We start from the raw sequence: 18,338 nt of genomic DNA on the forward strand, positions 1-18,338 counted from the left end.
GTTGAGGAAAAAAAAAAAGTTTTGTAGATTAAATTATATTCAGTTTCGTAACTTCTGTCTTCATAACAAATATGTCCGAAGATTTGCTTTTTTCTTACTAAAACTTTCAAGAACAGTACGTGCAAGAAACAATGAAAAAAATGTTTTGTCAATCTCAATCAAAAGAGAATGCATTCTTTATTTTGACAATTGATGGTTTTAAAATGTAATCCATGCTAAGTTGTTCTTCACAGTTAGCGTTATGAAAGCATCATTATGGTTAAAATTCAGATGTTCTTAAAAGAATTATGGTATAATTAAAGTTAAAATGTTCTTAAAAGCATTATAATGGTCTAATTAAAGTTCAGATGTTCTTAAAGCATCATTGTGGTTTAATTCAATTTTAAATGTTAAAAGCTTCAGTATGGTATAATTAAAGTTCAAATGTTCCATTTTCAGTTAAAACTATGTCTCCCCAGAAATCCCTAAAACTCGCCTGTAGGCATCCCTACTAATAAGAATATCATTTAATGTATAAACGTTAAACTTACATTTGTTTTTATTCCAGGAGAAGACTCCAACTGCCAAGAAGACTGAGAAGAAAGAAGAGAAAAGCGACAAAGACGATTCGTCGAAAGAAGAAGAAAAGAAAACTGAAGAAAAAGGGAAAGGAAAAGAGGAGAAGGTTACGCCCAGTGAGGAGAAGAAAGAGGAAAGATCAACATCAAAAACGAGAGAGGAAAAACGAGAGAGTGTAAGCAAAGGAAAAGAGGAGAAACGAGATAGTGTAAGCAAGGGCAAAGAAGAAAAACGAGATAGTGTAAGCAAGGGAAAAGAGGAGAAAAGGGAAAGCGTAAGCAAAGGGAAAGATGAGAAGGAACCGCCGAAGGAAGTTAAGAAAGAAGTGAGATCGAAGAGTAGTGGGAGGGAAGAGAAGATAGAAGACAAGCAAAAGTTGATCAAAGACGAGAAAAAATTAAAGAAAGGTAAAGTAAAAGAAGGGAAACCTTTGATAAAGGAGGAGAAAAAAGAACCTTTAGTCAGTAAGTTAAAAGAAGAGAAAAAACCGGAAAAAGTAAAGCCTAAAGAAGAAAAGAAAGAGGTAAAGACGAAGTTGAAGGAAGAAAAGGTTGACAAATTGAAAACGAGAGAAGAGCATAGAAGACTGGAGAAAGTGAAAGTGAAAGAAGAACCGGAAGAAGAGAAAATGATGACAAGAGCGGGTGAAGCGAAAGAAGAGAAGATAGAAGAACGATTGAAATTGCGCGAAGAGAAACGTGAGGAGAGAGTGAAGGAAGAAGTGGACGATGTGAAATCGAAAGCAGAAAAGAAAGATGAAAGGGCGAAGGAGATTAAAAGCTCTTCTTCTGCTTCAAAGGAACTGAAAACTAAAGAAGAAAAGAAAGAAGTCAAAGGAAAAGGAAAAGAAGAGGAGAAGGTGAAAGTAAAAGAAGAAAAGCTTCCAGAGAAATTGAAGGTGAAAGAAGAAAAGGTGGATGATACTAAAAGAGAGGAAAAGAAGAAAATAGAGAAGAAGCCAGAAGAAGAGGAAAAGGTAAGAGAACGTTAAGTATAGATTTTCCAGGACATTGTTCAATGTTTATTTCTTTTATTTCTTGAGAGAAGCATTGTAGGTTAAACTGAAATATTATTATTATTTGATATCAGCATATATATATATTTCAAACTTTTGTGTACATGATATTGTAGACACTTTTGTTATAGTTCTTTTGAAAATACTTGATTGCATAAGATCCTAGATATTATCGTTGGTTATCAGCTGAAGGAGGAAATTTCAGACATGCATATCTAATATAAACAAAACTTTTTACGTACGTCCACAGGTAACACAGGTAACAATGGCACTCTTGACCGTAGACATATCAGTCGCTGTTTGCCATCTTCATCAGTACAATTTGTTTAAAGAAATAACATTGCTTGATAAATTATATTGTTGGTGAACTTCCAGCCATGTATAAAGTGTCCGTCTTCCACTAGGTAGTTCTTTACCGTGGAAGTGAAATCTTATCTGGTTAGTATAGCATAGTTGTAGGTATCCGTCGTACATTTGTGGTGCTTTCTCTTTATCTGTATGACGCTCACTGGAAAGAGCGGAAATATTGTGTGTCTATGCCCAGCTATTCAATACTTACCAGAATAGTTAAAACTGATTTCACTCACTTATTATTTCTTCTAGTTCAAAGATTTTTTGTACTTTCAGCCTCTAAAACCTGTGTAATGAGTTGACTTTAACAAACAGCACTAAATATTTCTTTTTGAACTATTCATAAAAGAACACCATATATTTTTTATGCTGAAAGTAAAATACATCGAAGTTAGAGAATCCAATGTATGTAAAAACAAAGTACCGTTGTTACCTGTTTCTGCTTACGTGAGCAAAACAAACTTCATTTATATAGGCATACTTACTTTTTGTCCTAATACTATTTTGTATTACTTTCTTACTTCGTTGAATTACTATTTTGTGTGTGTAAAAATTTTCCTTTTAATTGTTCTGCGTATTAAAAATCAGCAATGTTTCTGAAGTTGAAAAGTCAAGTTGTTTAAAGTCGGTCGTGTGAGAAACTGTTGATGTTAATACCCTATGTAATTCACTTGCACTAATCTGGGTACACTGCTGTTATTGTCATTGTTTAGTAATTGTCAAAATTTTCAGTGGGAACTACCATCTTTCTCAGCGGCGCTTTCTCAAAGTATCTACAACAACTTTATCACATTGCTTCCGTTTTATGGTATAGATGTATCAGAATAAAAACATTTCTTTTAATAAATTAAATGAAATCTCAATTTAATGTCCATTAGGCTAAGGGAAGCGGGTGATTAAGGTAAGTGAATGATGGAATAATTAATGGAATGAAAATGTGGGTGGAAACGAGTACCGGGAGAAAACCCACGGACACGATGATGTCCATAAGCTTACTTGCTCGGGAATCGAACTAGGAACTCCACATACCAAAGGTAAGCGTTCTATCACTGTGCTACAGTACCTCCGAAATATTTCTTCTAATAATAAAAAATATACCAATACCTCGGTGTTATCAGTGGTAAAAGTTACAAAGTTACTTTTTTTTTAACTTCCAGAGAACAACTCTGAATTTTATCGTGATATGATTGAAAACTTTCGAGTCACGGTGGTTTAATGGTAGAGCGTTTACCTCTGGTGCATGGGTCCTTGGTTCGATCCTAGCTCGCGCCAAGTAAACTTTATGATGGACAAACACCATGTGTGTGGGTTTTCTCGGGGTTCTTCCGTTTCCTTCCACTTTCTTTATCCCACTATTTCATTCATTTCACATAATCACAGGCTCCTTTAGCTTAGCCGGCACAACAGTGGGACGTAAAACAGTGGGAAAGACTTCATTTAAAAAAATCGTGAATGGTGCAAATATAGTACGTTAAGATTGTAGAGTGACGTCATGCATTTAATATATTTTCTATTGCTTTTGGCTTGTCATAAGCATCAGCAAACTAATACTCCATTCTTCCAGTTTTTGCATGTTACAATTTATAGGCACACTTTCACAAGTTATTTTTATACAAAACACTAATTGGGATTCGGGTATAGTAACTTCACCCTACTTGCTGCCTGTGATGTCATAAAATAAAGAAAATAGAAACTTCTTTTAAATTAACTAGCTATGCCAAGATTAGTCCAAGTGAATATTTGTAGTCATGTGCTAATTTAGTTTCTTAAATTGTTATTTCATGTTATTGCTGCGAAAAATTTTTGAAAATCAATTATTTTTACAGCATACAAGATCGAGATCAAAGGAAGATCTTCGATTGAAGAAGGACGTAATTCTGCCAGAGAAGAAGCCGATTGAAACCAAAGTTATAAAGGAACCCGAAAAGAAGATTCCGATAAAGATCAAGAAGTTGGATGAAGAACAGAATATGATGCTAAAGAAACGAGGCAGGAAGCGGAAAGATGCAGACGAAAAGCCACCTGTATCTTCGGAAGAGTACGTATTCCGATATCCTGTTAACAAGAGTTAGTGAATCAAGTTTTCTTTTACCATCCATTTACAAATGAAGCTTGATTGGCAGAATAACTTATGTATCATTTAATTTTAGTATTTCAGGTTCCAAATGTACCTTGGTAACCAACATGACATTAACCCTTCAAAGTCTTGATAATTTTCAATACCAATTGCAAAATTAAATTTGTATGTATGAATATTAAATGAAAACTGAAAATAATCACGTACCTTTGTATCTAATTAAGTGTAATTTCATACATATCGTCGGCATTCATGCAGAAGTCACTATGGAGTTAGGCACTTCTTCCAGTACGAGGACGAGATACAAAGTGATATATAGGACCTTCTTATACGTATTATGAGGCTAGATGTAGCAGATGTGGCTTAGATTGTTATGCTAAGATTAACCACGCTTAGCATCGAACAGTTTCACCTACTACATCTAGCCTGACAATGTTAGAACGTCGTGAATTTCACCTTGTGTATCGTTGTCGTACTGGAGGAAGTACCTAACTCCATTTGTATGTTTTTTTTGAATTTGTGACCTGCCTGAACGCCAACGATATATTTCAACACAGACAGGTGTCTTCCTTAATATCTATACATTGTTACATATTGAACTCATACAATAATTCTCTGTCCTGAAGTTAAAAAGACATGACTCATCGGAAAAAGAAATGTGCAAAATATACAGAAAAACTACGATCGATTTCTGCATTTAACCATTTACTGAAAATTATATCACTCACCGAGATGAATGTGAGGAGTGTTTTGAGTATCCATTAAACAAACTAAACACTTACACATTTAGTCACTTTATTATTATTATTATTATTATTATTATTATTATTATTATTATTATTATTATTATTATTATTATTATTATTATTATTATTATTATTATAGAAAATGGTGTTGGCAAAAGCATCACCACTACATGAGATTTGTAAATTGTCCCTTTACGAGATATATAGTTGGAAATCACTTATCTGCCGAAACTTGTTTTTGTACTCTTTTCTTGAGTGTAGCCACTTTTCAGAAATAGTATTACTAACAAGATTATTTTTTATTGAATTACCACGTTCAGTGAGTAGTCAAACAATCCAATATGTTGCAATCAAAATTTTTCTTGTAGGCCTTATATCTGGAGAACTACATATATAGTGTAGCCAAACCCAAACTGTCACTTAACTCAGTATGATGTGCTTATTCCGTAGAAAACAAATCGATTTAGCTGCCGTTCAAAAATTTCGTGGCCCCTGGTCCAAAAACTAATTATTGGCCAAGATCGCAATCTTTTGATCTATTTTTAAATTTTCTAATTTTCTTGTTCATGAAAAATTGATATATACAGGAAATGAGTAAATAGACAAGTCGTAATTTTTACATTACACAAGTTTCCGCAAGGACAAGATATCAAAATTAGAATTCTTCTCTCAATTATCCAAAATTTCTGCACACTCCGCTTATTATTTACTACGAGCTTCACTCTCACTTCCAAGATTACTGTATTTCCTTCGTTGCTCCCCTTCTTGGCAGGATGATAAATTACTTGACAAATTCGACCACACTCTTAGAACAGGACTGGAATCTATTCTAAACTGTTCTTTGAAAGACAGTTCATGGTTACAAGCTTCCTTACCAGTGGAGAATGGGGGCCTTGGGATTCGTCGAGCCATGGATATCGCCATACCTTCTTTCCTCGCATCATTCTATGGCTCACGAGAACTAATTGGATCTCTTCTTCAACAGGAGGTTGACTTAGACTCGATTCGAGATGTACAAGAATGCATCGATAAATGGACTAGTCTGGTTGGAATGGATCCCCCACCTAACGACAAAAGACATGTTCAGTCTGTTTGGGATGAACCTATAGTCAAGCTTCGTTTATCTTCACTCCTATCATCAACCAATAACCCAGATGACAAAGCCAGGCTGTTAGCTGTCTCCTCCTCCAAAAACGGAGCATGGCTTCAAGCCCTACCTTCTCACACACTCGGCCTACACCTTTCTAATGAGAGCTTTCGTATTGCTACAGCTCTGCGCTTAGGTGCTAATATTTGTGAGCCTCATTACTATCCTGTTTGCAACGCATATGTTGATGATAAAGAACTACATGGTCTTTTATGTGAAAAAAGTGCAGGAAGACAATCTCGACATCATAATGTGAACGACATGATTTGTAGATCCCTCGTATCAGCGGGAGTTTCTTCAATAAAAGAACCAAATGGTTGTTGCCGCTCTGATGGTAAAGGGCCTGACGGCATGACCTCAGTACCGTGGAAAAACGGAAAAGCACTAGTCTGGGATTTCACATGTTCCGATATTTTTGCTGCTTCCAACATACCCCATTCTTCAATTCAGGCAGGTCTCGTCGCCGCTCACAGAGAATCAGACAAAAGACTAAAATACATAAACCTATTGGACAAATATTGGTTTGTAACAGTAGCAATAAAAACCAGTGGGTCTTGGAATCACGAAGGATCTAATTTCATTAATGAAGTTGGTCATCGAATAGCGATCAAAACTGGTGATCCCCGAGCTACTGCATTCCTTTTCCAACGTATCAGCATCGCCATCCAGCGCGGGCATGTGTCATCGATCTTAGGCACATTACCTCCTGGTAAAGAACTGGACGAGACTTTTCTTCTATAACCCACGATAAGACGGAAGTACGGACATCCTAGGAGACTGACAACCACTTTGACGATGTTCATAAATAATGTTTTACTAAATTTGTATTATTAAATTTTAAAAAGCAAACAAATAACTGAAAGTTTCCGCAGATAACGAACTTCCAACTACATACCTTTTAAAGGGTCAATTTACAAGTCTCATGTGTTTTTGATTTTTGTGAACACAATTTTCTATTGCGTAAGTACTTAGTTTGTTCGGTGGATATTCAAAATGTTCTCCACGTTCTTCTGAGCGAATGAAACAGTTTTCAACAGATGACTTAAGTACAAAAATCGATCTTAGTTTTACTGTATAATTTGTACTTTCGTTTTCCCAATACTTCACATCTCTGAACTCCTTCAGGAAATAGAAAATCCTTATAAGATACTCAGTATGTAACGAGTATAGATATTGAGGAAGACAGTATACATACATATATTTTCATATGTGTTGAAATATATGTATGAAGGTTACACTTAATTGAAACAAAAGTAAGAGATTGGGATAACCAAACATGAACGTTGAAATTACAATTAACAATCCATTTACTTGTGTAGGATATTATAGCAGGTTTAATTTTTTTCCTCTCCGGAAAAGTTATAAATGAAAAGAAAGAAACGAATATATTTCGAAATTTTGATGTTTTATTTGATTGAGAATAATTGAGCAAAATATAAACTAAAACGAACATAGTGGGCCGCGGTGGCTCAGTGGTAGAGCGTGGGTCTCTGATGCGTGGGGTCTCGGGTTCAAACCCTGCTCCCGCCAAGTGAACTTTGTGGTGGACAAACACCATGTGTGGGGGGTTTCCTCGGGATTCTCCCGTTTCCTCCCACTTTCTTCATTCCACCATTTCATTCATTTCCCATTATCACCGTCTCCTTTAGCCTAGCCTGCATAACCATGGGACGTAAAACTCAAAAATTCCAATTCCTAAAATGAACATACAACAGATAAAAGATAATTTTATTTTATTGTTCAAAAAAAAAAAAAAAAAAAAAATCATAAATACTGAAGAAAAATGTTTCTCGGGTGTCCTTACCTGTTGCTCATGCGCGTGAAACATTTTATCGTCAATTGAAAAGTTAACAACACATGACTAGAGCAACCCAAAAGCATAACAGCAATTTACACATATGGTTGGTACCTTGTTTATGGTTGTGGTTGTCTAAGGGTCCAGAAGAAACTACTTTTAAATTCATAATTAAGAAAATAAAGCATAATTTAAAATATATAGCACAATTCTTTAAAAAATCTCTTTAACTATAAGTTTAACATACTGTATTAATATTTTTTAAACCAATATTTACAATACAAAATCATTGAGAACAACAATGCAACAATGAACAGCTTATTTTTATTCTGTAAACTTTTCGGTGTAATTCTTTGATGTGGAGAAAAGAAAAAAGAAGAAGAAAACTTCCGCCAACAATAAATAATACATAAGAACTGCACACTATATTGTTTTGTGTACCTCTTGAACTTGAGCACCTTCTGTACATTTTGGTGGCATCTTTTACTGTCTCTTTCTGTATATATGCACCTCTAAGACGGACACAAGTGATTTAAAAAAAAAAAAAAAAAAAAAACTGACTCGAGTAAAGCATATCTCTTTACAGTGCATTAAGTAGAAAGTTCATTAAATACGAAAGAAACTGGTTGCATAAAATATTAATAAATAGATCAAGATATTTAGAATATTTAATGTATAGTAAATATTATGCATTATACACGATTAATGTAAAACAATGATTGAAATTAAGAATAAAGCATAATTTGACGATTAATGTAAAACAATGATTGAAATTAACAATAAAGCATAATTTGGAAAAAAAAAATAAAGCATAAATAAACTAAAATAAAGCATAATGTGGGTTGCTCTACTTATGACTAAGAATTTAGAAGCAGAAAATGTTAAAGAATTTAAAAAAAATAAATATTAATGATGGAACGACAACCAGTTTAATTTGAATTTTTTAAAATACTGTTACTACTTGATATTAATTTTTATAATAAAATATCTCTTTTTATTATTCTTTCAGGCATTTGGGACAGTTGCCAAGTAACATTGAAGTAGGAATTGGAGATAAATTGAAAGTATATTATGGACCAACACATGAATCAAAAGTGACATACGAAGCTAAGGTATATATGAATTAATTTTTGTCTTTCGTATGATCAGCTTTCAGGAGCATGTTATTAATGGATTTTGTCACTGAGAATCTGTTTAAAATAGTTACAAATGCATGTGCAATACTTGTAAATCAGTTAACTCAAATTTGAGGTGGTTATTATTCAGTTCTTAAATGTTTCAGTAATGGCGTAAGAAACCTTAAGGCTGGTCACAACACAAACAAAAGCCTGTTGTAGGATTGTATGAGGACTGTTGTTATCCAACTAGTAGAGGAAAATCTAGAATTATCTAATCATTTGTTTTCTATAGCAAAGGCAAACTAGATAATATATGTTGAATTCGTTGAGTTTCTACTGGATAATATGACTGCAAATAATATGTCAGTATTTTACGTAAAGAATTAGTATAAAATTATTAGGAGCACGTGTTATTCTGATAATTGTTTTGTTTATAATAACGTTAGGAACATTTGCATATATGACAAATGTTCATAAATGACGCATTTCTTTCTTTTTCAGTTGGTCAACTTTTTTATTTACTTAAAAATAAATTCATGTGTGTATTTGCTCTTCTCTTTACTACTTGTGTAGGTGGTTGACATAGACGAAGATGGTCCACAAATCCTTTTTCTGGTTCACTACACTGGCTGGAATACGAGGTACGATGAGTGGATAAAGCGTTCTAGAATAGCGATGAATCTTAGTTGGACGCCAGCAAGAGCCAAGCGACATCGGCAACAATCTCAGCAAATGGTTCGTATTCTTGAAGTTTTATGTATTTATTTTTATTTTTTTTTAGTTTATATATTTTTAAGTAATCCGACCGCTCTTCATTGCTTATATGAAATTCACTGTAATATGTGTGTTTGCTGCATAGAAAGTGTTCAATCCAAAATCGTACTGTAGAGAAAAATGGGATTGAATACATTCTGCTTTTGTAAAATCTGCTTTTTAAGTTCATTAAATGTCTTAAACTGTTTGCAAATACCTCAAATTTTAAACATTTTAAAGACAATGGTTTTCAAGTTTATTATTATTATTATTAGTAGTAGTAGTATTAGTATTATTATTATTATTAGTATTATTATTATTATTATTATTATTATTATTACCGCTCATTTGAACACTGTTTCGCTTTTTCATATTGTATTTTGATATGCAGAAAATTAATAATTTCATCATATTCCATGATGATGTAGCTTCCCAGATAAAATCTGTTGTTGATGTATTTTCTTTATATCAAAGGAGCAAGGCTAAACCTATTAATGTACCTCGTAAGGAAGAATTCCTTGTGATTATTTACTTATTTATTTTCAGATGTCAAAACCTTCATTTGGCAAACGGGGACGGCCACCTGGTTCGGGTCGTCTTCAAGATGGCAGTCAAATGTTGCGATCTTCCACTCCATCTTCCTCTATGAACGTTACTACTCGAACGAAGTCTCCCGGATCATCCACCAGGCTTCCAGGGCGTACCACACGTTCAGGCATGGAATCGTCTCCTGGTCTTGAATTACGTAGGCGGACGAGAAGGACGTCTGGTCAAACCGGTTAGTATGTGCAGCAATTACTACCAAAAATCGACTTTTTTTTCTTTTTTCTTTTCCTTTTTTTTTAAAAAAAAAAATTTTAAGTGTATACCCAGAGTTGTTAATGATTGTCTTTAGTATTGTTAGTAGCTTCTTCAGAGTGATGCAGCCAAATGATGGCGTAGTATCAAACACTATAAACCTCGGAAGAAATATGCAGCACTGGTCGAATTAAGCTTACGAGGGATTATCTTTATACATAATTTAGTTGAATTATTATATCTAGTTATTTCATAAATATTGTCAAGAGATTTTGATAGCTATTTGATCATGCTGAGTATGAGTAAGTGCTTCCATCTGGGTATTGTGGGCAATGTGGATCTCGGATCCATTCACCCTATGGTGATACTTGTGGCAGTGGTAACGTGTAACAATAGAGTAAGGCGACTGCAAGAATCTTGTTGCAGTAATAGCGTTACACGAGGTGGGCATACCACCACCACAGATCTTCGCCACCCTGAAACCTCTGTAGATCACTGAACGATTTGTCTACCGCACCATCCAGCCAGCGTTACAATAAAACGAGAAGTGTCAATGACCGGGAGCCTAGTGACAAACCGCGCACAGAGAGGACGACGACTCAGGAAGTTAAGGCCGTAGCTGCAAATATTCGACGAAATCCCGTCAAGACTCAATCAATGATGTCTCGAGATATGTCAGTTTCAAAACTATCTATGTCACGAATGCTCAATCAGGACCTGGGACTCAAAGCCTACAAACAACGAACTGGATTTTTCCTGACATGTATTGTGCCAGCAGAGAGTGGTGTAAGCCAAACGTATCCTCAAGTCTTAGGCAGGAAATGGTCACAAGAACAATTCTCTTTCCTGGCGATAAGGTGTTGACAATTGAGTAATGCTTTAATGCTTAAAATGAACATGTATATTCATCATCATTAGTGCAAGCTGCTGAACATGTTTCCAGGGTGCAGAGGCCCCATCACCCAGCATCAGTCATGGTGTAGTGAGGTTGTGAGCATCAACGGTACAGCACGGCTCCATTTTCGTGAACGTGGGCGGAGGGGAAGGGGGCAATGACATCGGCTACCGTGTATAAAATAACAGCGTTAGAGCCCATTGTGAAACCGCTGAGTACCACCAGGTTCCCCAACCAACAGTGGACCTTCTAACACTATTCTGCTTCCGCACACAAGACATGGTCAATACAGGAGTAGCTACGAGACAATGTCTCAGATTTTATCTCCACATCAGACTGACCCTCTAGCAGACCGGATCTGAACCAACTCGACTACAAACTGTATTCAAAGCTTTAATAAATGGCCTGCAAGAAGAAACACCCTAATATAGACTTCCTGAAGCGCACCCTAGTCAAGGCAGCCGCCACTTTCCCATCGACATTGTTCTTAATTTCATTGACTCCGGGCCTACTTCCAGGTTCAAGGTTGGACATTTTGAAAATGGATTGGTAATCTTCAACTTCCACGTATCATCTTGCAAAAGAATATCAGTGTATAGTCAACACCGTGTCTGTTTCATTTCCAATCCTTGGACAGTACTTATGATATAACTAGGAAATAATAATTCTGAGCATTGTGTAAATTTAAGATTTAGTCAAAAAGAAGGTTAGCAAGAAAGGAAAGAAAAAAAATTAGGAATCAAGCACGAAATTGTGTAGAGTTCGAATTTGTTTATTAACACTTCATTTTAGAAATTCGTAGTTTATTTTTAATAATTTAAGTGTAGGTATTAGGAAAGTTACCTACTTGAGTATATGCAGAATCCTGTGTTGGGTTAGTTCAGTTAACGAACTGTTAATAACGAAGATTTAGATAACAAGTAGAATATAGTAAGCATTGTATGAAGTGTGATCAGAAAATAGTGACTGTAGTTGCACAGTGCCACCTATCGACGTTTTATCCATTTCAACTAGTAAGCCCGGTATCCTGAAACTTCGGGACAGTGTGTCGAATTGGAATGTTGACATGTTAGTAGGCTGTCAGAAGCAGAACAGTGAGGATGTGTTAAGAGTGTCTGTCACACATCATGGATTTTGAGCAACGCTTCAATATTAAGTTTTGTTTTAAGCTAAAATTAAAAAAAGAAAATTAAAAAAAGCCAAAGAAGCTCATAAAATGTTAAATTTAGTGTGCGATGAAGCGGTGACATTGAAGACTTTTTACAAGTTTTATGAGCGATTCAAAAGCGGCAATGAGTCGGTTAAGACAAAAAAGAAAAAAAAAATCTGAGATAATATCATCTGAAAGCTCTTTACGTAAACTTTAAAATGGCCCCGTAACGAACGTCTTAGGACTTTAAGGTCAGCCGCAAATGCTAACCGAACTAATGTCACGCAAGTAATTATTTATAACTATTGAGAAGTTGTGGACCTATGTTTGTCATTTCCCAGTAGTACCAAAATCTGTGCCAAAGTTCTTTAAATTCTGGCAAAGTAAGGTAGAGTTTGTATGAAAATTGCGTTCATTTGACATAGAATGGCTCGTTAAAATTTTACAACTTAAGTTTCTAATAATTGCAGTCATTTTTACGTGCTTATTCTTGGGAAATAGTCTTAAAATACAAGTGCTGGATAAAAAGTAATGCCAACGTTGGCTTTATGCACAGTACAACAATTGTTACATTCTTTCAGTATAATCGCCTTCCATTATCACCTTCCTTCACACGTGTGGAAGGCGTTCTACACCGTGAGCGCGGCAATCTTTGTCGATGTCCCGCAGAGATTACCATATGGCACGGATGATGGCTTCCCGCGAAATGGTTCCTTCATTTTGACCAACAAAAAAAAGTCACGAAGTCCCTGAAAACATTGTTGTTCAGTACGCCCACATGCCACTTCAATCTTCATCCACGCACGTTGTCATGGCGCTTCCATTTTCGTCCCCTACGTTACTACACTGCTGCTTTTCACTGAATAACTCACAGACGTTACTTCTCGTCACACTTAACCCTTTGCGTTCTGGTGTCATTTTCCTATGTGCCCACTGTAATACCATGTTTTCATTTACTGTAAAAGACTGTCTAGACTGTTATATAGGGCTTAATTATTGTGCAAGCGCGAGGATAGCATTCACATTACCGGTAAAAACAATAGTATTTGCGTTGGATTATTTGGACTGGAAATGGGAAATTTTGATGCTCTGAAGGGATTTTATGCCGCTTCAGGTTGGCAACACTGACCGGAGATCAAAGACAAAGCTTTTTTCCTTTTTTCCAGTCTCGAAATACGATATCGAAGGTGCCAATTGTTTATCGTTAAAACAAACACATGGCTCCCTTAGGCCTGTCATCTACTGAGACAAAACATTTCTTTTCTGTCAGTAAGGTTCTATCACCTAAGGAGAAATAGTAGAACTAACTCGTGCCTTACATCCACTAAAAAATTTCATCATCTCCAGGATTAATACGACCTTAATAAAGAATACGTTTTCATAACATCTCCAGGGATGTCACTGGTATTTTGCAACTATTTCATGACATACACATGGATGTCATTGGAACGCAAGGGGTTAATCAACTTATATTCCCTTATCAGCTACGGAATTCGTGTAATGCTCCAACACAGTCCTCTGACGTGAGAAGAGTGTTGCCACTACTTTTAATACAGCCTGTGTAATTTAACAAGACCGGCAAAAATTAGTTAATTTCATGCTTCTAGTGAGTTCCCAACCTTTATCGACTTTTTAAAAATTGGAATATTTATGAAAACTAACAGTGAGAAACATCTCAGAAGTAAAGGGGAAAATAACTAATGTTAAACTATATTTTATTCGCTATAAAATTTTGAATGAAATTAATAGAACGAAATATTATAACCAGAATCTTTTAATAAACTGTCTTTCTTGTAATATAATATTTACCTATGTATTTGTAAATATAGTAATATATCTTGCGCTGCATTTACTCGTTATTTATTCTTTTCATATTTTCTAGACAATGCTTCGGACTCCGAAAGTGAAACATATGAGTCGGATAGTGAAAATACTCAAATATGCATTAAGACTGATAAAGAAAGGAAATTTTCAATCAGTGAAAAAGAATTCGATAATCAGGATAAAATAGAAATTAAGCAGGAACCTGATGATTATGAACCTGAGAAATTCACCGACAGAAGCCTCGAGGAGTCTTCGAAATTAGATAGTTCCGTCACCAGTGATGAGCAACAACAGTTCGGGAGAACCAGACTGGACACAGAGAAGAGCCACAGTGTATCCTCCAGCATGGAAGGTGATTCTGACGTGAAGATCGAGGTTGTAGAGGAGAGTGAAGAAGAAAAAAGAGTGGTCAAGGAAGAGCCTGTAGACACTGGAATTACGAGGAAGAAGTTCGGGAGGAGAAGAACCGTTACTCAGGAAAAAGAATTGGAGCAAAGTAAATCAAGTTCAGGGAGTGCGACACCTGCAAACGACAGCAGTGGAAGTAAAGCTGAAGATTCAGGTCCTGATACAGTAGACAAGAGAAAGAGTAAAAGGTTTAGGAAATTAAGCTCCAGAACTGAAAGCGAAGAAGAGGAAACGCTTAGAAAACGAGAGGATGAAGATCATGAAGAGGAGCAGCCAAAAGGAAGAGATTTTGATTTGAATCAAATAAGGTCTGAGCTGAAAGGATTCGAGAAAGCAGTGAAGCTTCCTCTGGATGTAGGCCACAGTTCGGTTGGGGCTGAACAGCACAGTTCTTCTGATGAGGTCGAGATGGTGAAAACTAGTAAAGCAACAGTTGTAGAGAAAGTTGTTGAAGAAGAAGCGGAAGATGATATCTATGAATTTAAGGAGCCAGAACCATTCGAGTTTGAAGTTAGACCAAAACGTGATACTTTATCCGACGATAGGTTAGGAAAAGGTACTCGGAGAACGTTGGGAAGAATATATGATGATTTCAGCTCCAAAATTGAGAAGCCTGAACGAAAACGATTCAAGAAAGACATCAAAGTTTCGCCGAAAGAAGGAAAAGATAACGATTTGAGGAAAGGTAATAATAAATTAGGTGGGGATATGAAGTGCCTGGATGATGCCAGAGTGAAAACTCCAGTATCATCATTTCTACAGCGTGGAGAGCCTCTTGCATGTGCCACAAAGAAAGAAGCGACTGACACCTCCATGAATAAAATTCCCCATTTCATTCCAGTCTCGCTGTCAAGTCAAAAACCCAACTCTCCGTTGCTTGCAGTGTCCCAGTCTGACCAAGTGAAGTCTCCGTCGCCCGTGTGTTCGTTTGATATGGAGCAAATGTGCCTGTTCCAAGACTTGCCAGAAGAGGTGGTGGGAAGAAAAGACGACGACGATGCGAACGAGGGAAAATCAGGTGCTTTCATTGAGTCCGACTCCGAGGCAGCAGTGTTCTCGTTCTCGCATCGCCAAGAGGAGATAATTGAATCCCTGGTAGCTTCATCAGGTGCCTCTTCCATGACCCCATTGTCTTCTAAACCCTCCGACTCTTCCTGTTTGATGTCGTCGTCGTTAACTTCTTCGTTCTTTGCGTTTGGCTCGAGTAAAAAGGAATTGGATACGAAGGAAGAGAGCAAAGTGCCTGCGGAAACGTCCGAAGCTACAGAGAAGTTGTGTCAACACGAAGATGTGATCAAGTTGCTTCTGAAAGACGATGATGATGAAGAGGAGGATGAAGACTCGATTAATGCAGCTATTCAAAGAGTCATCGCACAACCCATGACAGACGATGAGTACGAAGCTGGAGATGATGACTTTGGAACCAAAGTACAAGCTGAAAGTGATTACGATCAGAAAAAGGAAAGCAGAGAAAGTGAGAAGACAGTGGAAGCGAAGGTAATGGAAAGCAATAAACCAACGGAAGAATTTGTGAAGTCGTTTAACAAAGACTTTGTTGACGACGACATGGACAGTGATTCTGACAATAGTCAGGACAGAAGGTTAGTGATAGATAATCCGGACGATGACTTTGTACCTGAGGGCAGTGATAATGACAGTGACTCGCAGCTTCGTGTGAGTAGTGATAAAGACGATGAGTTTAGTGGGAAGGAAGAGGAGAAACACGTGAATGACGAAGAAGTCGAGAGGAGCAGACATAAAGAAGAGCATGAGGTCAACAAGGTGGAGGATGTGACGTTGGTGAACGAAACCGACGCCCCAGTGACTTTGAAGGAAAAAGAAGACTCTCCGGACGTGAAGAACGACGAGAAAGAAACGGAACCCCCAAACGAACGCGAGAGTTCCAGTAAAGAGAAAGACAATGTATCTCAGAGGAGCCAGGAGACAGAAGAAGGTGCGGAAAGTAATATTAGACTGTTGTTGTGTGAAGAAACAATTCCAGGAAGCCCTGTGTTGCCCAGTGAAAATCAAGTGTATGATAACGAAAATCCCAAGGTGCTAGAAATGCCATTTGTGAGCATTCCCGGTAGTAATTGCAGCAGTTCCAGTGATGTTCAAGTTCCCAATGTTCCTTTTGTAACAGTGGCGTCGTCTGCCAATTCCAAGAAGGAGTCAAACGAGGCAGCTCCTGTTATAGATAATACACCACCCACAACCCCAGAAAGCAGTTTCTCGTCCGGATCTCCAAGAGGGTAAGATATCACTATATCTCTTATTTGTTGTATTTCACATTTTAAATGTAATTTTCTTTCAAGACCGAAGGATTTAAAAAGTGATTCAAATTGTGTAAGATATTTAATATAAGGGCACGAAATTTATTTGTTAGAAAATTAATGTAGTTGAATTTCATATTTTAGAGTTGTGACTTGTAAGAAATAAGAAATGTAATCGAAATGAACACAACGTTTCTCGATTCCCCCCTCCCTCGAGAAAAAAAAAAAAGTTTTACAAATTAAACCCTGTTTTTTCAAGTGGAGACCACTTTCATTAGTCAGAATGTTGTACGGTCCTTTCTATTGTTGTCTCCATAGAAAGTAAATTAATGACTAGCTGAACGTGCGCTCTTTACACAGTACATCATTTACATATGATCACGAATCTCCTTGTCATTCCTTACAATATCTACATGTCCCTTTACAGACACAAGTGAAAGACGTCTTCATAAAAATGGCAAGGGGTATCATAAAGGGGAGATTTTTTTTCGACTTTTTTTCAATATCTCGCACCGTTTGCAAGATTTGAGACTACTTCCTATTGAAATTCCTAATTCATGTGTGATCAGGTTTTCTTTCTTCTTGCATACAGTATGTAATAATCAGATACATTACACACACAATTAATTATAATGTCAGTGATATATGGTGTTCATTGTGCAAAACACTCTAAACAATAAAGATTCATCTTAGACTGGAGAAATGGTTATACTTCGTTTTTTCATTATTATTTGGCCATGAAACGAACTCCAAAGAGATATACTAAGCCCGTATGTAAATGTGTGGTGTTGGAGTGTATAACTCGTAGAATATGTCGCTTTACTTTTTAAAATTTCAGTACTTCCAGTGTACCCCTAAAAATGTAATAAAGAAATAACAGCCTTAAAAAAAAAACGGCTAGAACTGAACAATCTACACAAAATTTGCAGTTGATCAGTGAAAATGACATCTTTCTAGAGCTTGTGGTTTCCGAGATGTCACTGTCAGAAGAATTGGCCACAAGTATATAAACCTAGCATTTTAATAGATAGATAATAATTATTGCTTTTATTATTAGTAGTATACCAGTACTATATTCAGTTTTAAAATAGTAATGATTAAATTTCCCGTAATAGAAGCAAATACATAATACTTTTTTCTTAATTGAAGACCATCAGTAATATTTTATAATAATACATCTATATGTTATTAGAATTTATATAATTTTTTATCTTATTAAATCATACAATCTATTATTTGTATTAGATCATCTAAAAAGTAGTGAGCCTTTTGCACACGAGATAACGTTAGTGTCCCAAAACTCAGAGTATATGAATTGCAGCGAGTCAGGTCGAACGTCATCCGACAGCTGACAGTTGAAGCTGGTAGATCTGCAAAAATGTTAGAATTCTTGCAATCAGATGTAAAATATTGCGCCGTGAAGATGATCA

General features: G+C 36.2%; 1 protein-coding gene across 3 annotated transcripts in view; it reads left to right on the forward strand.

Annotated features, from left to right (window-relative positions):
• The window catches only part of LOC145663924 (uncharacterized), a 75,950-nt gene that overhangs the window by 37,990 nt on the left and 19,622 nt on the right, over positions 1-18,338 (forward strand). For all 3 annotated transcript variants that reach the window (XM_081730122.1, XM_081730123.1, XM_081730124.1), the window contains exons 12-17: positions 548-1,534; positions 3,751-3,962; positions 8,699-8,801; positions 9,381-9,542; positions 10,107-10,338; positions 14,286-16,887. In XM_081730122.1, coding sequence (XP_081586248.1) covers positions 548-1,534; positions 3,751-3,962; positions 8,699-8,801; positions 9,381-9,542; positions 10,107-10,338; positions 14,286-16,887 — 4,298 coding nt within the window. The remainder of the gene's footprint in view (positions 1-547; positions 1,535-3,750; positions 3,963-8,698; positions 8,802-9,380; positions 9,543-10,106; positions 10,339-14,285; positions 16,888-18,338) is intronic.

Source organism: Thermobia domestica, chromosome 11 (assembly GCF_964235325.1).
Source record: "Thermobia domestica chromosome 11, izTheDome1.hap1.1, whole genome shotgun sequence".
In the NCBI taxonomy this organism is placed as follows: Eukaryota; Metazoa; Arthropoda; class Insecta; order Zygentoma; family Lepismatidae; genus Thermobia; species Thermobia domestica.